Below are 24,323 nucleotides of genomic sequence, written 5' to 3'. Positions count from 1 at the left end.
GTAACAATGTCGCTGAAGGAGACGGGCAGATTTGCAAGAGGTTTCTGTTCCAGAGATGCAATTACGCATAAAATTAGAAATTATTAGCACTTGTGGTTACTTTACTAATACAAAAGTATAGGGTATGACTCTGCAAAAGGCTGACACCAGCTGGAGGTTAAACATCTTCCTGTGTCACCTCCTCTGGGTGACGCTGCTCTGGCGGGGAAGTTGGAGTACGTGATCTTTCGAGGTCCCTTCCAGCCCCGAACACTCTGTGATTCTGCCCTGGCAGGCTGGAGACAGAGCCCCAAGCAGGGAGGAGTTTCGGTGGTGGAGGGAGCTATGGGTGTGGTTCCCCCTGGGCAGGAGGGATGCCGTGCTGTTCCCTGGGCTTTCACCAGTTGTTGTTGTACGTTCTGTGGAAGAGTGTGTCTGTGCAGAGCAGAACACTAAGGATCATCAGTTCACAGAGTGATTTGGGTTGGAAGGGACCTTCAAAGATCACCCAGTCCAACCCACCCTGCAGGGACACCGTACATTGCCTCAAGTTGCTCAAAGCCCCGTCCAGCCTGGCTTTGGACACTGCCAGGGATGGGGCAGCCACAACCTCTCTGGGTGATGACCTGTTCTAGTGTCCCACCACTGTTGTCATAAAAAAATTCCTCCTTCTGTCCAATTTAAACCTACCTACCTTCTTACAGTTTAAAACTGCTGTCCCTTGTTTTCTCACTGTAGGCCCTGGTAAAAAGTCTTTCTGTACCTTTATTAGAAGCCCTCTTTAAGCTCTGAGAAGCCACTCTAAGGTCTAGCCAAGAGCCTTTTCTTCTCCAGGCTGAAGAGCCCCAACTCTCCCAGCCTGTCCTCTCAGGGGAGGTGCTCCAGCCCCCTGAGCATCTTCTGTGCTAAGGATCCCAGAGCTGAACACAGAACTGCAGGTGAGGTCTCACCATAGCCACCTCTCTGGACCTGCTGGCCAAGGAGCTCATGACGCAGCTTTCCAGGTCATGAGCACACATTGCCGGGTCGTGTCCAGTTTTACATCCACAACCAAGTCCTTCCCTGCAGGGCTGCTCGCCACCCCTGCATTTCCCAGCCTGCGCTGGTGCTGGGGGTTGCCTGACACTTGCAGCAGCCTGAAGCAGTCCCTCTCGAGGAAGGGGAGACTTCACCGTCCCCAGAGTAAGGGCACAGGCTTACCCGGGGGAAGATCTGGGAGTGCAGACGGGTCTGGGCAGGGCACGAAAGGTGTGGGGTGAGCCTGCACCTGCAGCCCAGAGCAGACCCAAAGCCAGACTGGAGAGGCAAGGGGGAAAAGGAGGCTTCCCAGGGACCCTGCAGAGACCTGACAATGCCCAGAGTGCTGGGAGGGGCTGGGGGGAAGGCCACCTTCCTCACAAACACAGCTGACCAGGCACCTATTTCATCAAGCCTTTTAAAATCAGATTAATCCAGCAGCCCTGCAGTTCCTCTGCTGAGAGCCAGCCTGTCGCAGGTTACTATTTTGTACTCTAGTGAAATCCAGTTGTAGGAGCTGGAAGTATCTGGTATGGTTTTGGCACGGGAGAGCCCTTTTGACTGTAAAAACATTCCACTTCAGTGAACCTGCTGGCCAGGGCTCCTGCCACACCACGGGTCTGCGGCATCATTGCATCGCTTCGAGTGTCAGCTCGGATAGAGTGGCCGGTTGGGTTTTTCACAGGGAGCAAGGGATTTTTCTCACGTTCAGCTTGTGCTTCTGTAAGCACAGATTTCACCCTAAAGGGCAGCCCTGAGCCAGCCGGTGCCTCCGGCCACAAAGCTCATGTGGGTTTCCTTCACAGCAACCTGTGCAGCCAAAGCAGGAGCTGCCAGCCCAGTCAAGAATCCATTAGCAACAAAGATGACATATTTCAATGTCTGCTCCGTTGTTTTGACTGCAGGAACAAGGAGAAACAGTTCTTAATTACTCAAGGATCCCTCGCATGCATTATTAACAGGCTATTTTGTGCAAATAGTTGGAGCCTGCAGGGCTTTAGAAGCTCCTCATACAAAGTACTCATCTTTGCCGACGGTAATGAAAAACCTTGTTTTGTTTGGAGAATCTTTCTCGAGCCAGGCAGCTCACCTTACGAGGGAAATAAGGATTAAAAACATAGTTCAGTTTTAAAGCTGTAATAAAAAGTTGTGATTAAAAGGAAGAAAATTTTAAAAAAGATGATTTCTGAATTATCCCTGATCTGTAAAGCAGAAACTAGAAGAGAACCAGCCCCAAAGCTGTTAGAAACCAGAGACTCCAAAGTCATTCGGTACCAGTGAAATGTGACTGTATTATGGAATCACCCAGTATCCACGAGCAAGAGTGATATTACACGGTCACGGTCATCAAATAAATTAACGGCTCATTTCTTTAAAAGTTTTTAGAACAAACAATTTTGTCAGCAGAGGTGCCATGCTACCCCAGAATCAGTCAGGTAGACCTAAGACATTGCAGCAACATTCATGTCCAGGATGCAAGAGAAACTCCTTTCACTGTGTCTTACTTTGGAGTGAAAAACTAACATCAAAAACTAACATGAAAACCAGGCAGCTTAATTCATTAATTCTTAATAAAAACGTGTCAGGCAAGTTGAGTTCACCCCCAAGCATTGCTCTGAGAGCAAAATATGAGACTGCTGGGAAAACTTGGGGTTTTTTTTAACTTGCTTGCTTTTTTTATTTTTGAGATGTTTTTCAAGTCATTGAACTTGAGGGAAAGGTGAATTAATAGGCATAGCTTCTGTTTCTGCCAGAAATCTTTGCATGACCAGTAATCAGATACTTAATTCTCCCATTATGAAAGTGTGGATGTAGGGTGAGAATGTGCCTGAAACCGCTTTTCCTTTTACAAAGGGTCACTGCTGTAACCAAGCCTGAGCAGCACAACATTGGACACGACCGTGCCAGCCAAAGGACTACTTGCTGCTGGAAAGGCACAGATATCGTGACTGGAAGATGTTCAGTCCAACTTCTGTGGTGATGGAGAAGAACAAGCATCCACAGCAGTGCACAGAAGCTATTCTTGTTCTCAATAAACAGCCTCACCGTACAGAGTGAGCGTTGCAGGCTACAAAAAATCCTTGGGGGATTTCCCAAGGAAGGCTGTGATGAATTGCAGCAGTCCCTGAAAATTTTCCTGGGGTAACTGTAAAGAAAAATAGATTTTTAGGATGTATCGCATACCCAGGAAATCTTTTTCCGTGCCTAACCTGAAACAGTGCCATCTGAAAAAGCCGGAGAACATCATCAAGAACAAATGGAAAGTGTAAGTGGACAAGCTGGGAGTAAATTGGGGATGTAAAGACGACTGCTGTGGTCCTGAAGAGAAATAGCCCTGGGGGAAAGGCCAATTCCAGGCCATAAAAGAGCAGCTGGTAGGGCTGCAGTGCACTTTGGTAGCCTTTTGTTTATCAAACAATGCACACTGAGGGGCTGATTCAACTCTGGTTTGCAGCCAGGTTTTTATGGCTTTCTGGGAAATGGATCGGTCAATTCAGAAGGAGGTCTGGATATTTAAAGAACTGAAGGCAAGATGCTGTCAAGGAGTGGCAAAGGACTTGCCTCGCCACTGTCTTTGAGTAGCAGTGCAGGCAGAGGAGAAAACCATTTCAGAGCTGGAACACAAAAGGGTTTATGCACTTCAGTGGCCTTCAGAAATTCAGGCTGAATCTGATTTACATATAAAACACCTGGGAATGGCACCAAACTCCCTGCCTGCTAAATTAGCCCAATTTTGGTTTGCTGGAGTCATGCTAAGCGACACTGGTGTGGATCAAAATATCACTCTGTCTGTGTCAGGGTTGAAAATGAGATCAGTTGCTAAGAGCTATATTTACAAAGCCAAAAGGGAGTAAAGGGAAAATTCACAAGACCACTACAGGTGTTAAAAGCAAGTGTGATGAAGACCTTGCCAAAGAACTTATCAAAAATAATGAAACTGTTCTTAGTATAATTCTTATTAGAAGTCAGGGTGATAGGATGCTTCACCAAAAGTTGCAAGAATGTTGGAGAAGTTCAAGGAAAGACACAGGGTTGGCAGAATTCGTGGTAAATATCCAGCGCTTCCCATTACAAATTTATAAAACTGGCCTTTGGGATCAACTTCTGACATTGCTTTAAAGGATTTAGATGAGACAGGGATGTACCTACCTGCCTATGAGGTCAAAAGAGGGAGCGGTGGCGCCGTTTCCAGAAGACCGTTGAGCTCTCAGGTAAGATGCACAGCAATTTTCAGTAACTGCACCGAAAGATTACTGTGCCTCAAATCCTAATTTGGACATACAGAGGTGTTTTTTAGGTAGATGGGCTGAATCAGAGCCTCCCCTCCCAGTCCTTGATTTTTTCCACTCATATCAATGGGAGACATCACGGGACTGGGCCCTTTGGAGGTTCAGTAGTTAAATGATTTTCTTCCAACAAGGAGGATATTTTGAAAATGAGCCTTCACAGAAAGCAAGCTTGAGCAAAACAGTTACAGAAGACCACTGGACAATTTCCTTTGGAATTAAAAAAAAATCATTAGATTAAACCCAGTGAATATCAATTAAAGTGCCCTAGAGAGTGCTGAGGAAAGCTGGGTCTTCACACCTGGAGAAAAGTGACGTGTGTAAGAAATTACTACCTCTCTGGAGGGCTGTGATCAAGCCTTTTTGAAGCAAAGCCAGCTGCCGGGCACATTGCCCACGAGGTGGCTTTCCTGAGAGAGTTGGCTTGTTTGGCAAAGAATGAAATGGATGTGAGAATGGGTAAACTGAGACTCCATTGTTGCCCGAAAGATCCCGAGAAATCAGATCCTTTGAAGTGTCAAAAAACCAGAAAGATTTTCACAAGTAATACATCTGTCTTGATACCTTTGGAAAACTGTTGTGATTCTTTCTCCGAAAGGATGTTTGGGATGGCTGACAAAAGGGAGCTTCGAGTTTGCAAATAGCTCATTTTGTGCTACTGCAAAAAGGTTTTATGGACTTAAATGTTACAATCATATAAAACAAACAAAGGCCTACCTTTATCCTTATCTTAGATCAGAAGGAAAACAGAAACAAGGCCAAGAATGTGTATTTGAGCACAGGAACCTGCAGAAGAGCCAAGCCCAGCTCTCAGACCACCCAGTGCTTGGCCTCCCCCTTACCTGAAAGACCATCCCTCGAATTTGCCGGATTGTTTTCTTTTCTGGTTCATTACTAATCAGATAACTTTCTGGAGCGATATTTAGACAAATTTTTCGTGTTTACACTGCAACTTTCTAATTGTTAAGCCAGTATGCTGAAACAAAATAGGCGCTGCATTCTTTTAAACAATCCCTTCTGTATTAGAGGGCACTTACAGTTCACAGCCTTTGTTTTCAGCCTGAGATTCTAGATACCAGAATAGATCGATATTGACACAACACACCGTGGATAACGCTAAAGAGCTGATTCCACAGCCAGAGGATCCACTCAGTGGAAAAATAAAATAAAAATGCAGAGCACACCTTTCATCTTCTTCTCCTCCTTGCAAACGCCAACAATTGCTAACAAAAGCCAAACGAAAATGTAGCTAAACTACATCAAAGTGGTGTTGGGAACTGACCTTTCCAAGCCACAAAGCAATAGGCAAGTCAGAGTTCATCTCATAATGGCAACCCAGGCTCGGCACGCCAGTGACGTGATAAAGTGTCTTGGGGCTTGTTCATCCGACACGAGGCAGTATCTCCAGCAAATATTTGTTTTAGCAATATGGGACATAACTTCCTGGTGTGTTGCCTGAGGACTGTGCAGCAAATGCGAGTACCATCCTCGCATGATAAGAAAAGAATGGCTACAGGCTGGAACCAGCTGAGCCCTGGCCCAACTGGCTCAGCTGAGAGCTGGTTCTCCTGGGGTTACCCCCTTGAGGTGGACGCTGGTGTGAAGCATTCACACAAAAGGAAGAAACAGTGCTTGGAGCAATGCCACTGATCTTTTTTTTCCTACACCAGGGCAATGTTTCACTTGCAGAGACCAGTCACTAACTGGAAGAGATGGCCTGGAGCTACAGCTTGACTCTGTGCACATGAGAAGCAGCCACAGAGCAATAGGATCTTGGGCAAGCAAGCGTATACCAGGAAGTTTTTCCTGGAAAAGCCTAGGAAGGTCTTGGACAACAGCCTAAAGAAGGACACACAGACTTTAGCTGCTGCCCAGCTTGGTCCGTGCGAGTGGCAAGGCTGCTGCACGCAGGGGCAGAACCACTCGGCAAGAAGGGCAACCTGCAAGAGGGTCATCACCCCTACTTGTTTCCAGCAAAGCACTTTTCCTGAAATCAAGCAGCTTTCAGGCTGAATTTTGTTCCTGTGCGTTTGTGCATGCAGGGAGGTGTTTGACCCGTGGCCTCTCTCTGAGCTGAGGAAGGTGAAAGGTCTTAATAAAGAGAAGTTTCTCTGCTCTGCCCTGCTGGCCCCATCTCAGAGGACCTCAGGCTGCGAACAGAGGAGCAATGAGTTCACTTTAATGCCAGGCTGTCAATAAGATTGCACAGGCCAGTCAGATGCTGGACTGAGCAAGTCACTGAAGAGAATGGAGAAGGAGCCCATGAGGTTTCACATGATCCTTTTTTTCAAAAGCACTCTGGACGTGGGAATATGCCTGTGGTTCCAGCATGTCCCTTGCCTGAAAAGCAAAATACATGCCCAAAATGAATAGGAAAACGTGCCTGTAAATCCATGCTATTCTTAGTTTTCCTTATAAAGTCTCATTATCACTAAAGCACACAGGAGAACAGAAATCTAAGTAGACCTGGTAAGATCAGATTGTGTTTTATGCCCTTGCCCCACTTGCAGAAAATGCAGAGATGGGAAAGGTTTCTGATCGTGTTTTTGCTAAGCCATCCTGCTGAGAGTGATTAATTTGCAGGGTTTATATGAGTGTGCATCTCAATACTTAGAGTCTGTTTACTCCTCTGATGACAGAAGCACTCAAGAATGGTTTCTTCCCACTCGGGGAAAGGCAAGGAGGAAAGAAAGGAATGTCTTTTCTCGCTGCTGTTCTTTGCACTGTAAAAGCCTGCACACACTTGATTTGTATCGTTAAGAATATTTTCTGGGCTGATATGAAATTTATACATGAGCTTCACTGCAAAGCAGTTGCAGGGCATGCCTCCCAAGGGATTTGCACTGCACTGACAGTTAACTGAATTATTTGGAGATTCCTGTCATTTATAATCAAGCAAACTGGCCCACTGACTAGTGCAGAGGCTGGGTTCAATTCCATGATCCTTATGGGTCCCTTCCAACGTGTAATATTCTATGATGCTATACTTCATTACTTCAACACAAACACCTCGTTGGATTTTGTTGTCCATGTTTCCCAAAGGTACCTGCAGTGGCCCCGTTCCCACTGTGAGGGTTAGGTATACCCAGCAGCTCTTTCATTGTTTTTAAGGAGACAGAGTGAAAAAGAAGGATCAAATTCACCTCCTCTGACTGCCTCTAAGGCAGCTACCCTGGCTCTCAGAACACCCAGAGCTGAGAAACCAGTAACTTCCCAGGGGCTCTTACGCCTGTCTTAGTCTGAGATAAATAATTCCAGAAATGGGCTGGAGAACAGGTTAATTAAAACAATGTGAGCTGAATCCCACAGAGGCATAACTGAGGGATGACCCAGTCAGCACAGGGCTCTCAGGTGAGAGAAGAGGAAAACACGTACAGTTCAGCTCCTACGCCTATGCCGACACCAGATGAAAAGATTTGTCACAAAAAAAAATTAAAGATTACTTGGGGCTCAACAGCTGCAGCATTTTAAAATATCTCCTTGGCTGAAAAGCGTTCCCTTCAAAACAATTCCTCAAAGCCCTCACCTGACACACAGCTCAGAGTTTGATGTTGGCAAATAATAAAAACCACCTGCGAGATAAGGACGCACAATAAGGGTGCAGATTTAGTAATTTTGTAGGTTATGTGTAAAACAAGTTTTTAGGCTCCGGATGTGGTGCTCACTGTGCAGAAGGACCCAGCTTTCCTCTGGTGAGTGACCGGGAGCCACAGCCAAGGAAGTGTGAGGAGCACCAGGATGAAGAACGCCAACCTGCCCCCGAGCTGAGTCCTTCCGGCTGCGGAAGCGATTGCTGCTTCCCTTCTAAGGGCAGTGAAGTGATGCCTGTGCTTATGGTCTTAAAACCTGCCCTTTCTTCGAGCAGGATTTTGAAAGGCATCAGCTGTCTCTAAAGTGTTTTGTAATTACCTTGGTTTATACACCACTGTGGGATTAAAGACATCTCCTTGTCTTGTTAGCAGCATCACCGAAACAGGAGAACAAGGCCTCTTTGAAATGCAGTTTATTTTGAACGAGATCTTTAGCTAATTTCCATAACTGCATATAATACCAGAAGGAAAAAGCGCAAGAAAGAGGTATGGTCATTTGGAGGTTACTCGCAGCCACTTTCTAAACTACTCACTTGCTAGGGAAGCGTTTAACAAGAGTTGAAATGTTTCCTTTAGTTTATGCTCGAGTTGTCCTCTTTGGGCATTTTGTTTCTACGCACCCACATTCATCTACATGCACATATGTGAATGAGACTCTCTTATGCTCAGAGCAAACCAGTTCCAGCTTCACTTTGTGACTCCTTTTCTCATGGCAGCAAATGCATTTGTGTTCCATTTCACTGGCCTCAAAGGAATACCTATGGAAATGAGATTTGCACGTCAGTCTGCTATTGTCCTCCCACACTGATGGGTACTTACTGCTCCGAATGGAGGTAATTCTAAGGAGCAGAGGAGCAAAATTCCAATTTATTTTTCTGCTTATTCCTAACGGTCTTTTATTGTCCTCCCACACTGATGGGTACTTACTGCTCCGAATGGAGGTAATTCTAAGGAGCAGAGGAGCAAAATTTCCAGTTTATTTTTCTGCTTATTCCTAACAGTCTTTTATCAAGACATTATTGGGCCAGATCCTCTGACACCAATGGGGAAAATCACAGTAACTTCAGTGGCTTTTGGATTAGGTCTATTCCACTAAGGCAGAAAGGGACAATTTTTGCAGAGACCAAAAGAGCAGGAAAAAACCCTCCACTAAACACCAGAGTTGTTCAGAAACTGCTTAAGGATATGCTTAAGACCAGGTAGTTAATCAATTTAGCTGTTGCCTTTTCTGAGGGACCTGTTTTCCTAAGATAAGGCACTCCTGTCAGGCTGAAGACGTTCAGTCACATCGCTGACGTCTGCTGCTCTGCACGTCCAACCAGGTCCTTTCGACCAGGAGGAAGGGGACAAACAGCTCCAGCCCAACGGTGACAAAACCCTAGGAGGAACAGACGTGGGAGAGGACAGGGAAAAGTTTCCTACTTACACAGAGTAGGTACTGCACGTCCCTTCGCAGAAGGGCACGGGGACTGGAGCAACCGACTTGCAGTTGTTGTGGACGATGTACTGCTCTTTCACGTTGCGCTTGCATTTGTGGGGCAGGTCGATGCCTGTGTGGGAGAAGGTTTCTGTGAGGCTTCTTCAGACTGGGTGGGGGGAAAGTTTGAAAGGTCTCTGCTAGGCAAGCAAGGGCAGATCGGCCTCTTCAAACTTTTGACAGTTCAAATGCAGAACCAAAGTAACAACCGAGAGGGCAAAGAGGCACTAATTAAGCAAAGCCATTTCCTGCTGGTCAAGGCACTTTTTGATTTGTGGACCAGCTAAAATGAAGACTTATGTATAAGTGTATGTAAAGTCCGTGTCGAATCAAGGCCTAAAGGAGACATGAAGGGTTTGTTTTTTAAAAAAATGATCTAAGTGGTGTTTGTGTCTCTATAATAACCTGTGATTTCTGGGTAGATGCCGCTGAAAAAAAAGACCCTTTTATTTCTGTGCAATTTCCAGATGGAAAAATAAAGAGTATTTTTGCTACAAAATTTCTTATCAGGAGTATAGTTCAAACTAACAGTATTTCAGTTATTCAAAATGACAGAAGTGGAGAATGAAGAATTTTAGGGTGTCCACAGGAAGATGAAGGCAGATTTTTAGCCTCAGCGGTGAGGTACAAAGCAGCTCAGCTGCTGTAAGAACAGTCTTCCAGTCTGTGGAAGCTGCAGATCCTCAGTGTGTGCAGAAACGGGACTGTGAGCAGGGGAGACCCTAAGAGTACTGGAACAGAGGATCAGTGATTTAAGGCACTCACATGTCTTGCAACAGCCGTCTGAAGTCACATCCACCGTTCCCTGCATTGCAAGCACACAGAACGAGAACAGTTCAGACACATCACTAAGCAGCCAGCAGCACGAACGAGAGCTCAGGTGCATTCCCTCATCTCTAACCAACACAAGTTCCTCATCAGACCTGTTCATGTATCAATTATACAGAGAAAAGCTTCAAAAAAATCCACTGAGGAAGGGAGTGAATTTTTTTAAAACTGTATAGCTTGTCACAAGGTGGGTAGGATGCGCTCTGACACGTGCCTGACCTCGTGTAGCTCCTCTTGAAGCCAGCACTAAATACGCGGCGCCAGAGAAAGGCAGCTGCTCCTGGAACAGAACAGTCTGACCTGCGCAGAATCTACCCCAAAGCTAATTCAAGTCAACATCTGTCTTTGTCCCTGGTTTTCAGATCTGCTGCAAAGCCTCATGCTGTTTCTGAAAGTTACTTCTGAAAGTTCAGTAAGTGCTGAAAGCCAGGGCATGAATGAAACCGCCTGCTCGTCTCTGTACCACTGCTTTGCTTAGTGAGGCACCACACGTCAGGAGACACCGATCAGACCCCCCCAGGGCTCCGCAGTGCGTCACCGCTTGCTCAATTGCATTTCACAACACTGGTGTTTCCCCAAGATGAAAAATCCCACTTTGCTATTGCCCTAGTACTCTTCTAAGTCCTAGTGCTTATCCCACAACAAGTAAAATGTGTGTGTTGTCTGCAAATAGTTTTAATTCCATGGGACACTCCGTACAGGAAAAGCACATTTCCTTCAAACAAGGATAATCAGCTCAGAAAAATCAAGAAATACCAAAGTGGCTCATTCAAAACAGTGAAGAAAAGCCCCAGACCAGCAGCAGTGCTCATTCCAAAAGTCTTTTTTTCTGGCTACGAAATACTTACTGGGACACAGTTTGATTCTTCAAATGGTAGGCAGACCTTTACTGTACTAGTCAAGGAAAACTGGCCGGCTGATTCAGTGCATGTGTACTGAGTACAGTTATCGTACGGAGCTTTATAACTCTTTCCAACCTGAATAAAAACGGGGGGAAAAAAATCACACCCAACATAGTATAGCAATAAAAGTACAATAATGCAACTGTAATACAGTCAATGAACGGGCAGAGGGGCTGGATTGTTTGTATCCATGTGACAGGGCTGAGATATCTGGAACTCACATCTACAAATTACGTACCAAGCTCACCCATTACCAGCCTATGAAAATCCCTTTTGTGGCATCTCATTGGAAAGAATCAAAAGCTAGTGGCAGAATGGGTATAGAGGTATGAACAGAAATGCAGAAAGTAGGTGTGTTGATGTATGTGGAGTAAAACATACAGAAAAGTAAAAATAGTTCTCTTAAAGGATTCCAGCAGACTTCTTTATTAATTGATGGAAGAAAAGTAGAAGTGTGAAAGAGGAGAAACCTCATTATAAAGGTCAAAGGATAAGTGCAAAGCCTCCTCATGGAAACGTAAAAATCGTGTATTGGCACAGAGAAGGTATCCTTCCAAGATAAACTATCAAAGAATAAAAGGATGAAATAGAAGAGCCACAGACACAAGCGCTACCAGAGAAGCAACTGCCTGTAAGACAGCGGTCACTGGTTGAGACAGCGTCAGCAGTAGCAGGCTGTAATAAAACCAAACTTAGCCTGAGGCTCAGCCCGTGTCTGCCCAATGCTGAGCTCGCAGGACGCGATGGATTACCGGGGTGTGTTACCAAGGCACTGCAGCAGCTCTGCCACTTCTGATTTCTGCCTCAGCGAACGCAGAACCAGTGGCAATACAGCTGTGTCAGCCCTGTAAGTGCAGGGCAAGGGAATGACACTGTTCCCAGGCTGGAGCAGTGTGATGCCAAGCCAGTATCTCTGCAGCAGCAGTACTGTACACTCGCACCGTCCCCTCCAAATTCTCTCTCTCTGTTACAGGTCAGGAGGAGGAGCAATAAGATGATTTCCATTCCTGCCAGAGATGCATCAACATCTACATTCACTCTGGAAATACGGGCATTTTTAAATCTCCTAGAGGTTCATTCCCAGCCTCAAAATGTATGACACCAGCTCAAAAAATGCTGAGGTCTGTTTGATAATTCAGCCTTGCGTGCAGAGAGCGAGGGAGGGTGTGCTTACCTCAATGGTCACGTTGCCAAATGGAAAATTTGCCACACATGCCACTTGCTGGCACTGGCTGCAGCACTGACCCTCTGCTTCCACAAAGCGGAAACCCTGTGGGAATGAAGTCTCCCTTTAGCCACGTTACCTGATGTCTTGTTCATAATATACCTCTGGATCAAAGCCACACTGAAGATGGCAGAGGAAATGAGCCAACCTTCTGGTTTCATTTCTGTCTTATTTTAGGAACCTGCTGGAATCACTTTAAGGCTGTCAGTCAAAGAGGACTGTTTCTTTCCCTTATTGAACCGTGACTTCTGGGCACTTCGGTTACCGTGAGGATCCTGTCATTGGTTGTTCTTCGGGCTAACACACAAATCAGGCCAAATAAATTAATTCAGCATATGATTACTTGTGCAATCTACCACCAGTGTGTGGTCTGATATGATTATCCACAAGAATTGCTACTGTCAGATGTGAAGATCATGCACCATTTGTTTCCTTCCCTGTGCTTGAGGTATCCATTGGTCTCTTGCCGGATGGGCATGGGATAAAGGATAATGGTTTTACCCTTTTTTAGGTTTGGTGGTGGGTCTGCCTTATCTGGACAAGAATGCAAAAGAACCACTCTTTGCTTATACTCAGCAACAGACCGAACAGTTTGTGTTCGGACTTTCAGCTCAGGAGTACTGAGAAGTGGGTGGTAACATCTAAACCACCGTGCAGTTCTTTTACAGTCAAATCTTTGAGCCGACAGCTGGCAACACCAGCAGAAGGGCACAAGCATCTTTCAGCAGTCAGACTTCTCTTTACCAGGCTTGCAATTGTTCTCCCTCAAGGCACCTTTCCAAGGGTGACCTCTGAAATTTGCTTGAACGAAAATTACCAGCCCTCTGTAAAGAACTTTACCAAAAAAAAATCTAACAGGCGTTCACATCCTGCTGTATTTCAGCAAGGAAGCAGTCACACTATCCCCCTTCTAGCGTACGTCCCCTCCGCAGCCACTGCTGGGGTCGGTGTTGGTGGGTGGCAGCGCTGACCTGTGGGCAGGTGGTTTGGCACTTCACTGGCACACACTGGATGAGGTTGGTCTGGGTCATGATATCCTGCTCGTCTGTGCACACACAGTCCTCGCAAGAGCCTTTAGGCACCATTGCCCCGGGCTGGAAATAGAGAGGAGAGAGCCTGTGGCAAGAATTCAGTGGGTTCTAGAATAAAAAAGTGTCCCCTAGGCTGCCAACAATGAATGCTTCTGCCTGGGATTTATTTTTGGAGCAACTTCCTTAGGTGAATGGGTCCTGATCTCTAAAGCCTCGCACCGTCATAATGAACGCAAGGCTGACATTCCCAAAGGCATCAATCACCTTAAGTGAGTTATTACGTTATCTCATAAATTCCGTGCATCACTTCTTGCTCAGTTTGACCTAATGATTAATCCTACAACATCCAACCAGATTTCAAATTTGTATTCAATCACAATTCTGACTTCTTGAGTCTAAAACATAGGTAAGATCTCATTTAGGAAGCAAGTTACTGGTGTCTAACATTACCTATTCATCCAATTGTACATAAGACTACTGGCAAAGAAAAATTACGAGGCATTCTAAGCCTGCTTTTTATATGAGTGCTGACAATAATAACTTCAGAAAATTTTGTCTCTGATAGCATTAACCTGTGCAAAGAACTGTCTGGAAGAAGACGTACCTTAAATTCAACTCCTCCAGAAACACAAACACTCTTTGGTACTGTAAGAAAAAATAAAATTAAAAGGAATTATGTGAACAGTTACTGTACTTATCTCTGAATTGTGAGCTATTTAGAGGAGACAAAGAGTAGTACTGAGTTTATTCACTAGCCTTAAGTCTCCTCAAAAGGGGGAAAAAAGTAACTTGTACATAATGCTAACGGGGAAGCCCACAGGTACCATCTGCTCAGATGTTATGCGTGAAGTGGGGTGTATTTCTATACACTTGAAACTGGTAGCAGAGCCAACAGGAAGCTGGGTCAGGTATGTGAATCTGGAAATATAATTTGGCAGCAGAGCTGCTGGATGGGTTCAATGTAACCGACACTGAGTATCTGATCAATAACTTGCACTCACTCAATACCAGAGCCACAGAGAACCTGCACCAGTTACTCCATTTCTCAAAAATATAAAGCCTGAGAGGGAAGGGGAGAGGCTGCTTATGATTTTGATTGATTCAGAAAAAACAAAACAGTTCAAGGAATAAATAAAACACCTTAAGGAAACATAGTACTTACTACAGGAGAAGATAGGGCAACAACCATCCTCAGATATAGCAACCACTGGTTGGAAGCCCAAGTCACACGCTGTTTTGTTGATAATGCAAGTTTTTATATCACATTCTGCAATAGAGAACAGAGATTAAGTAAAGCCAAAGCATCTTGTCCAGCAGCATTCCTTGCAGAAACAGCCTGAACCTCCAAGAAATTGGGTAAAAGTAGAAAAGATGAAAAATGGTGGAGTCACCATCCCTGGAGGTGTTTAAGGAAAGGCTGGATGTGGCACTTAGTGCCATGGTCTAGCCGTTGTGATGCTGTTGAGTCATAGGCTGGATGTGATGGTCTCAGAGGTCTTTTCCAGCCTCAGTAATTCTGTGATTCTATGGTTCTGTGATTCCTGAACCATGCATTTTTTGAGTTTGGGACATATTTAGGAGAAGTATCTCTAAGCTTGCTTTAGTAGAAAGCTCTTCCTTGGACACACATTTTGATCCTGCTTCTCTTCCCACACTGGATGTCATCTCTCAAATACCAAACACCCTCATCTCAGAGAAGTGTCAGGGTAACAAGTTGAGATAAAGGTAGATGAATCAGAGGGTGAAAAGCATGAAGAGGCAAAGATGTAAAGGTTGGGACGTGCAAGGCGAAGCACCCTGACAGCGCTCACTGCTCCCTCAGGGCACCCAAGGAGCCTAAGGGACCTCTGCCTTATGAGGGAACATGCTCCCACTGCTGCCAGGATCCCTCTCCTGCATCTTCCGAGAGGTGCTGTGAGCAGCCAGGGTGAGGAGCAGACTGATGAGGAGGTCCTGTGCCGTGAGCATTTGGGACTGGGAGGATGCTAATGGAGAGGTGAGGGCAAACAGATCAAGAACCTCCACAGCAGGCCTTGGGGGAGCCCGGAATTTGGATGAATGGATCTCAATGCAAAGATCAACCTCTCATCTCTGAAAGGACAAGAGCCAGAGCATCCTGGGAAGGACCTAGTGGTCCCAATGGTCCATAGGGATTTTCCAGTGTAAACATCTGGCAGGTCTTGGCACTAGTTTAGAATACAAGCTGGACCAGAGGAGGTCTCTTCTGAGAACAAGAGTTGCTGGTATGCACATAGAAAGAACAACCACTCCAGCGTCTTTGTTTGAGTCTGGTATTTGTGGGGTACCAGAACGCACGTGAGGATTGCTGCTAAAAGCAAATGATGCCACATTGTGACACCTGAATTATCTACTCACCGCAGACTGTCTCTGTGCAGCACGGGTCATCGAGTCGTGTTTTTATTTTGCGTACAAAGCCCTGCTTCGTGCAGTTGACGGGTGGAGATTTAGCGCAAGGGCGGGGAAAGCAAGAGATATTCAGGGTCGCTTCATCACAAGAACAGTTTTGGCAGTCGTGCTCCCAAGTGTCTCTAGGCTGTGAAAACAATAGGGATAGTTCACAGAGCAAAAACTGGAAGTGTTGTATTAATGAATGCCTGCTGCAAGACAGGGTAGGGCTGGGTAATCCTAATTTCTTATGCAGGGCAATCAGAGTTCAAATGCCAGAGGGAGGAGAAGGAAACAATCAGAAAAAATGTTATTATCTGCCACCTTCCTTTGCAGGTTTACATGTTGGCAGAAGGAAATTTCTGGCAGTTCTACAGGAAACAGAGTTTCCCACCAACTGCTATTTCTGCTTCTGTACTTCAAGTGATTAATAAAGTTCTGGTGTTAATAAAATCTGGGGTTTTTTTTCTTCTCCAGTGTCATTGTAGTTCACTGGTATTTAAGTTTAGAATTAAAAGAAGAAACTCATACAGTCATTTTTATAGGAGGTGACAGCATCCAGCTACAGTATTAAGACAGTATTTTCCTTTTTCTTACCTGTTTCACTGACCCATCTTGTGCAGTGCAACCTGTGAAATGAATTACAGATGCCTTTAGTGATAATTGAACCAGGGGAAACAACAGAAGCAGGAGGACAGGAATAGAAGAAAGGTCTTGAAATTTAAGAAACAGCCATAAAGAGAAAGAGAGTGAAGGCACGAGTTGTGCACCCAAAACGTCTTTAAGATTATCCTCTTTGTTCTTTTGAAATTTGCACTCTCTGTATAAGAGCAGGCAGAAATTGCCAATCTGAAACAATTTGTGCCTAACTAGAAAGGGTCAGTATCAAGGTCTTCCCCACTTCCTCTGTACCCAGAACATGCCCTTAATGTGTATTTCTAGATGGGCTCTGATCTCCAGTTCCCATCTCACTATTTATATTGTTTCTTACCGCAGACAGAAACACAAATGCCATCTTGATCATTCAGTAGAGTTTTTCCATCGGGACAGTAGCATCCCTCAACAAACACTGGTGTGTTATTTTGAGAGGGGAGGGTGTCCGTAGTGGTTTCTCTGCACAATTGGAATATAATTGAATTAGAATGTAAACTGAGAGGCAGAAATGTACCCTAGGGCAATCAGACATCTAAATCCCAGGGGAATGTGAACTTAATTTTCCAGTTATGAACTTGAGAAGTGTCTTAGGACATGACCCTAAGACACTTCTGGTGGGCAGCAGGATGGCCATGAGCCAGCAGTGTGCCCTCGTGGCCAAGAAGGCCAATGGCTTCCTGGGGTGTGTTAGAAGGGGAGTAGCTGGTAGGTCAAGAGAAGTCCTCCTGACCCTTTACTCTGCCCTGGTGAGGCCACATCTGAAATGTTGTGTCCAGTTCTGGGCCCTTCAGCTCCAGAGGGACAGGGAACTGCTGGAGAGAGTCCAGCGCAGCCCCAGGGATGATGGAGGGATGGAACATCTCCCTGGGGAGGAAAGGCTGAAGGAGCTGGGGCTCTGCAGCTGGAGAAGAGGAGCCTGAGGGGTGACTTCATTCATGGTTATAAATATGTCAAGCGGGAGTGTCAGGAGGACAGAGCCAGGCTCTTCTCAGGGATGTCCAACGACAGGACAAGGGGCAATGGGTACAAGCTGGAACATAGGAGGTTCCACAAAAATATTAGAAAAAACTTTTTCCCTGTGCGCGTGCCAGAGCCCTGGCCCAGGCTTCCCAGGGAGGGTGTGGAGTCTCCTGCTCTGGAGACTTTCAAACCCCTCCTGGACATGTTCCTGTGCGATCTGCTGTAGGTGATTCTGCTCTGCCAGGGGAGCTGGACTGGATCTTTTGAGGTCCCTTCCAACCCCTGACATTCTGTGATTCTGTGATTCTGTGACCCACCTGCTGAAGCAAGTGTTCCTTTTTGCGGTCCCGCATGGCTTGTATACCTGGTCCTGTGTGCAGACGGGCTCTGCGGAGCGTTACAGTGCACGGGTTAGAAAGCCCAGACCCACGCTGAACCCTTCAACAGCTGAACCGTGCACACCGATGCAGCCCACCCCACGCGTCCACACAGCCTGGGCTGCTGCCCTCCAAGGGGGTCTCTGCAGCTTCAGTAAAAAGGGATCGATGGATTCAGGAAAGCGCCTGCGGGTCGCTCTTACCCTTGAGTCACTGGGTCCCCCTGAGCAGGGCACAGCATGCAGAAGGAAGCTGTGTTTTACCATCTAGTGATGAAGCTTTAGGTAACTCCTTGGCTGAGCTGCCCAGGAGAGACTGCGGGCCCATTTCCCACTAGTTTTGCAGCAGTTCTGGACTGGAACGACCTCTTTGAGACGTTCCTTTTTCTCAGGTCTCGGGAAAGATCGAAGCCCGATGATGTGCAGGAAGACAACTGGGTGTGCAAGTGAGGAAAGAAGCGAGGGGAGTTGCTCTCCCAGGCTTACCGCACTGTCCCTTCGCCTGCCTCCGCCAGTCCACGCAGACGCCGTGGAGCCCGCAGAGGGCTGCGTACGTCTGCATGCTCTGGCACTGGGTGCTGGGGTGCCACTCCGAGCAGCCGCTGGCCACGCATGCCTCATAGTAGGGCTGAGGGGGGACCACGCCGTGGCACTCGGTCAGGTTCCTTTGCAAAGCAAGGAGACAGACAGGACTTTGTCCAAGGAAGGACTCAACTCGGAACCAAACACGGAGAAAGCCTCAAGGTAAAGGCACGACTAGAAATAGTCCTGATAGCCAAGGCGCCCGCTCAGCTTAATTAGGAATGAGATTTTCCTCTCAGTTTTTTACAATACTGGGGAAAGAAAGTAATTTTTTGTTGGACTGCTACCTGCAAAGAAAAGTCTCCTGCACAGCTCATATCTATAATTCTGTATGCTGACATTCTCATGCCAACACGTTTGACGTTCCTGTTTTAAACCACAAAATTGTTTTAAAAACAGACACACGCATCTGCTTACTATATTCTGACTGTGTTCCTTTTCACCCAGAGCTTTCAGAAACTGAATTACAGCTGGTTCCTGGCTGGCTTCTCCAGACCTGACAGGCAGAAGGAGTGTCAAAGAGCAGACACTCTTAAGGAGGGCTGATAATGATGATACAGCTGACAAATATCTCCCAAACTCAGGAACATTCACAAATCACTTCACTGCTCGGGTTTCCAAGGTATGCTAGACTTCACATTTTCCTCATGTTCTATAAGCAGCTCACCCAAGTCGTGTGATGAAGCACAAAATTATCTTGTGGAGTTATTTTTCTGGCACTTTTGGGAGTTGTCTTACCAGATGATTTTACACACATTGGAAGGCTCACAGTGCTGATGATATTCAATTTCAGCTGATTCTGAGACGCCTGGGTTACAGTATCTGTTGGTAGGATCTGGGACTTTCCAATCTAACGCCATCTCTTTGAAGGACTCAATAACCTCACCATTCCTCTTCATAGCATCATCAGATTTCCGGTTGGTGCAGGTACCTGGCAGCAATATAAAAGCAAAGTGACCGTTTGAGGACAGTTCATGCTGATGAAGCTACTTCTAGAGAAAACCTGGAGGGAAGTTCTTCTCCCTGTGGGAAGGTAACAACCTTGTGGGGTCCTGGATGAGTTCACAAGTAGGAAAAGAATGCTAGAAGAAATAGTTTGCCAGTTACTCATGAAAACCAGAGTTGAGGCATTTATCCTGGTGGCTAAAGCAACTGGGATGGCTCTGTTTGGCACAGGACTCTCCAGACTTTGTACATTCCTGTACAGAGCAGATACGATCAAGAGGAAGGGCTTGGAAGGAGCCTATCTCCATCCACCAACAGGCTGTGAGCAGAATGAAAGGAAGTGACTTAAAACTCCATCTGCTGACTGTGTCCTTCCACCAAATAGAGATAAATTCATTAAAATTGGTGAGAAGTGAAAATCAGTGGAGTTGAAAGCATGTAGAGAAGTTTACAAGGGGGTGAGAGAAAGAACGAGGAAAAATTATTGCATTCCTTACTGTCAGCTAATGAGAACACTCACCACACAGTCCCATGGTATTGTTATAAAACTTTCCAAAAGGGAGTTTTATGTAAAAGGCAAGTCGACTGTAGGAGACATAAACTTCTAATTCAGGTATTTCAACTATGACATAAAGACCAGAACTCGTTATCCTGATCCCATTCTTGGAAATGTCTGAAACAACTTTCTTGTCATTAAACAGAATCTAAAAGAGAAGAGAAACAAAAGGTCTCTATGGCCATCCTTCCCCTGAGTAAAGATAAATTATATGGCTATTCAAGTATTCCAGTAAGGAAAGAAGTGCAGCAGAAATTCACACCCCAGGTGCATCAAATGAAGTCGGTTAAAGGCAGACATGTGAGTGCTTCTCTGTGATTCCTTTTCAATACGTTGCACTTTCTATTTGAATACTCATGTCAACTTTCACTTAGGTTATCTTCCCTCAAGTTTTTTGAATATATAAATTTTTGTTGACTTAAAGGAAAAATAAAGAGAAAGCAATGCCATTGCATCTCCTACCCGTTCTATTTTTTAAAAGATTCATCCTTTGTCGTGACAGGACATTTGGCAGAACAGCAATATAACTTCAGCAAAATAATACTGAGAATCCGTTTTAACACAGTACTTTACCAGGTTTGTTTCTTTTCCATGTTCCATTGCTTGTGTCAGAATAACGACAGAGTTGGAGTGAAAAATTAGAAGGGACATTGAACAAATTGCTCCCTCAACGGCCGCACAGTAGTAGTTGTCTATGTGAATCCAGAATTTGTGAGTGTCAGGATGAATTGACTTCACGAGGACATAGGTGCAGTTTTCTTTAAAATGGTAATATGTTCCATCAAAAGTCACATAATGCTCATTTCCCCATCCACTGCAAATGCCTGGAAGATAGAGGGACAGACTTCAGCTTTGGCTTCTGAGCTCCCTGTAAGCACAAGTTTTAACTATTTTACTAACAGTAAACACTGGTTTTAACTATTTCACTCGCTTTCAGTGAGAGCTGAAATAACCAGTTTGATAAAGAAAAACTCCTCTGGCAAAGGACATTCTTCTCTGCTCTTAAAAGCCAATAGTTTAGATGGGACGTCTGTTCCATGACATCCTACTGAATTAATATGAACATAATAGAGATGCTGACTTCTCTTTCTCAAGGCCCAGCTGAACATAACACAGATTGCAGGAATCCCCCCGCTGCAGTACTTACACTGGCACTCGGAGACTTCACAGCAGCCGGTTTCATCATGGTGTTTCGTGAATGGGAAACCGTTGACACAGAGTTTCGTTTGCTGAGTAGGGCAAGTCATGCTGGACAGTTTAATATTGTTTCCTTCTCCCAGGCAAGTGGCAATCTGGCAGTTTCCAAAGTTCCATGTTTCATTAAACTGTTGAGGCGTTGAAAAAAGAAGAGGAGAGGCACGTAACAAAGTCATGTAGAAAAATCTTTGAAGTCACAAGCAGCAACTACACTGCATTCAGTCAATTGTCTACTATGGCATAATTTGCTAGCTACTCTTCCTCTGGCAACCAGGCAATATGAAACATCTAGCAAGCAACAGAGCCTTGGTATCTACTTCTGTTCTACAACATTGTGTGTAGGACTCAATATTAAGGTCCCGACCTCTTCTGATGATGGGACCCAGTGAGATGTGGTTCCCTAGCCTTTGTTCAGCTGAGGTCGTTCTGCCCGTGTACAGTTGTTCCAGGTGAACATAATAATCTCCAACTTATTTCCTCAAATATTTGGGGGCTTCTGGTACACTTCTAAATAATCTAATTCAGCTGTAGTGAATACTAGCACCACGGTTACTAGCACCAGGGGAGATTACCAAATCTTGGCTGCAGGAAATGCTGTAGCTGAAGAAACACATTTTCTTGTTTAAGTTGAAGAATAGATTTAGACTGGATCTTAGAAAGAAATTCTTCAGTACGAGGGCGGCAAGACTTTGGAATAAATTGCCCAGAGAAGTTGTGGCTGCCAGAGAAGGTTTGGCTGCCCCCTCCCTGGAGGTGTGCAAGGCTAGGTTGGAGAGAGCCTTGAGTAGCCTGATCTAGTTGATTTTGAGGCATCCCTGCCCATGGCAGGGGGCTTGGATTAGATGATCTCTAAGGTCCCTTCCAACTTAGGCCATTCTAGGATTCAAGCATCTCACCTTTCTGGGAGGAATGAGCCCAAGACAATCACTCGCAGGAGGCCCCGTGGAAGCAGGAACTCGCCTTGTCACGCTGGGAGCAGATGTTGGTGGGCAGCCTTCGGAGCGTGGGTCACAGATCTCGGCAGCCTCAGTGTGACCAGTTTTACACTCCACCCAAATTAATTCAATCTGACACGACGCATTGCAAGTGGTGTAAGCACAACGACCTGATACATTCATTGGCAGAGAAACATTTTCTCCTGCAAGGCCAAAACTCAACTGTTAGTGCTGGATTGTGCATGAAACTGGTGACTCGTGAGGGCGATGCACCCCAGATTGGCCACATATTCAGCCCTGCGTTTAACTGGTTGGGTCTGCCCCTGCCCGATGGCCACATCCAGGGGTCACTGCCTGCAACTCCTTGAGCTCAGTGACTGAACGTGGAGTTCAGTTCATCTCAGTGGCAAAGGCTGAGGGAGGGCCAAAGGCTAATCTGAAATTGTGCTCTTAAGACATTAGTGGGGTCTGAAATTGAGTACAATCTTTGAGCGGGTCCAATCTTCAAATACCAGGAGAGAGGTGGATCAGGAGGTACTAAGAGGTGAAGCAGAGTCTTCCCTCCTCTGTTTTTGTGATATGACTGGATTACAAGCCCGTGTTCAGCAGTTTAGGGTTCAGGGTTTGTGCTGGAGCTCACTGCAGTTAGCATCTGGTAGAAGCTCCCTGACACCAGGGGTGTCCAAACGAGGACAAAGTCATAGGATGTGGGAGAGTTGTAGTTCTGAAGGAGTTAGTTACAGGTCAATGATGCAACAACTTGTGATAATGTGTAACGGTAACAGGCTGAATAAGCACTTGCTGAAGCACTTTTATCAAGCAGTACATCTTCCCACATCAATGGTGCAGAAAGAAAAAAAGGCTTGGTTTCTCACCCATTTGTATCAATTGCCCATTGTTGTTGCAGAAGCAGGGAGTGGCTACCACTGACGGTGGAGATGCGGATGTTGCCACTTGCATATGTGCTTCTGCAGGAAATAAAATCAATCGATATTCAAATCCTCTGCTACTCTACTTTCAAGCCCTATGGCATCTATTACATTTTCTGGAATCCCAAAAAGAGGAAAAAATAATCATTTTCATACCTCCAGCACATCCTGTACACATACATGTTAAAACTGTCCTCCTGGTGCTTATACACACTCGGTTATACTATATGCTACTCGAATGATACACACACACTCCCCCTTGTAGTTGTTTTCTTTCTACGTAGAATACAATAAACCACCCTTCTATTGCCATTTATTAATTCCAATTTAAGGTTTCTCTGAACTTTCTAATCCTGCAGGACTTTACCTGGCTTTGGAGAGCTGATTTCCAGCGGCACTCCATTTGGCTTTTTAGTGCCTTGTTGCAAGGATTCTGTTGGTTTAAATACAGGCAGATTGTTTAGACATTTTACTATACCACCTACACTCTGCTTTCAATAGTCCTTGCTTTGCTTGCTGTTTCTCCGTTATATTTCTTACTCCACTTGTCAACACATTTAATAAATACCAAACACACGGGGTCACCATCAAGCCTCTTCCAATCACCACCAAACCTCTTATAAATCTAGTACCTTGTGCTGGTGTGGATGGTGTTCTGCAAGGGGTGAGCGTCCTAATGATGACTCCGTCAGGGCCACAGACAGCATCACCACACTCGGGCCCATAGACTTGGCTGTATATAGTTTCATTTAAGGTGTAGGTCCTTCCATTGTAGCAGCAAAGGCAATCTGAGGCACCAAAAAAAAAGTAATGCTCAGCAGAGGGCATTTGTAAGATGAACACAAATGGAAAGAAACCCAGATTTTGGCTTTACCCTCCTTGTATCATCAAACACAAATGACCTGGCGGAAAAACTTCCTTGGTTTCTACTTGAGAAGTTGCACGGGGAGTCTACCTCATTTATTTAAAGAGAGGGTTGAATTTTTGTTGTTGCTGGTGTGTCTTGTAGTCACCTTGCACAGAGGAATTACTGGTTGGTGAAAGCATCAAGGCTGGCCCTGTCTTCACCCACAGCTACGTGCCCTCTTGGCAGGGAATGGGACTGGGATTACTGCCTTGCAGAGGGACAAAGCACTGGCTCAGAAGGTGTTGCACAGCCATTTCTATCTCAAGGAACACACAGTGTTAAACAATTCCATTTAAATATATGAGAAGCTCTCCAGGTATTGGAGAATGCACGTGCAGGAGCTCAAGGGAATGCATTTATACTGTAACAAAATCAGCAAAACTAAAGACGTGTTGTCTGCTGGGCCACCCTGCATTTCGGGATGTGGGTTCTCCCAGGTAAGGGAATGGACTGACACCATACCTTAAGCAAGTGTGTCCTTTAGACGCACAAGCATGTTTCTCCTAAGACAGGCTTATTATGAAATTAGTGGTCAGGAAA

At 45.5% G+C, this 24,323-nt stretch overlaps 1 protein-coding gene across 1 annotated transcript; it reads right to left on the bottom strand.

Annotated features, from left to right (window-relative positions):
• Positions 1 to 8,270: 8,270 nt before the first annotated feature.
• Positions 8,271 to 23,664, bottom strand: LOC104270785 (mucin-5B-like). The gene is made up of 20 exons (XM_009865250.1): positions 23,509 to 23,664; positions 22,823 to 22,915; positions 21,909 to 22,150; positions 20,963 to 21,140; positions 20,389 to 20,639; positions 19,780 to 19,963; positions 19,053 to 19,245; positions 18,219 to 18,397; positions 17,674 to 17,743; positions 16,734 to 16,855; positions 16,340 to 16,371; positions 15,713 to 15,890; positions 14,499 to 14,603; positions 13,941 to 13,981; positions 13,277 to 13,399; positions 12,255 to 12,350; positions 11,027 to 11,155; positions 10,116 to 10,155; positions 9,300 to 9,423; positions 8,271 to 8,631 (listed from the first exon to the last, which is right to left on the bottom strand). The coding sequence occupies exons 2-20, from the start codon at positions 22,905 to 22,907 to the stop codon at positions 8,451 to 8,453; spliced, it is 2,553 nt and encodes an 850-aa protein (XP_009863552.1). The 5' UTR covers positions 22,908 to 22,915; positions 23,509 to 23,664; the 3' UTR covers positions 8,271 to 8,450.
• Positions 23,665 to 24,323: the final 659 nt, after the last annotated feature.

This window comes from Apaloderma vittatum, unplaced genomic scaffold, assembly GCF_000703405.1.
Source record: "Apaloderma vittatum isolate BGI_N311 unplaced genomic scaffold, ASM70340v1 scaffold4190, whole genome shotgun sequence".
Classification (NCBI taxonomy): Eukaryota; Metazoa; Chordata; class Aves; order Trogoniformes; family Trogonidae; genus Apaloderma; species Apaloderma vittatum.
The sequence above is the reverse complement of the archived record's forward strand: the minus strand, read 5'-3'. Positions and strand labels throughout refer to the sequence as shown.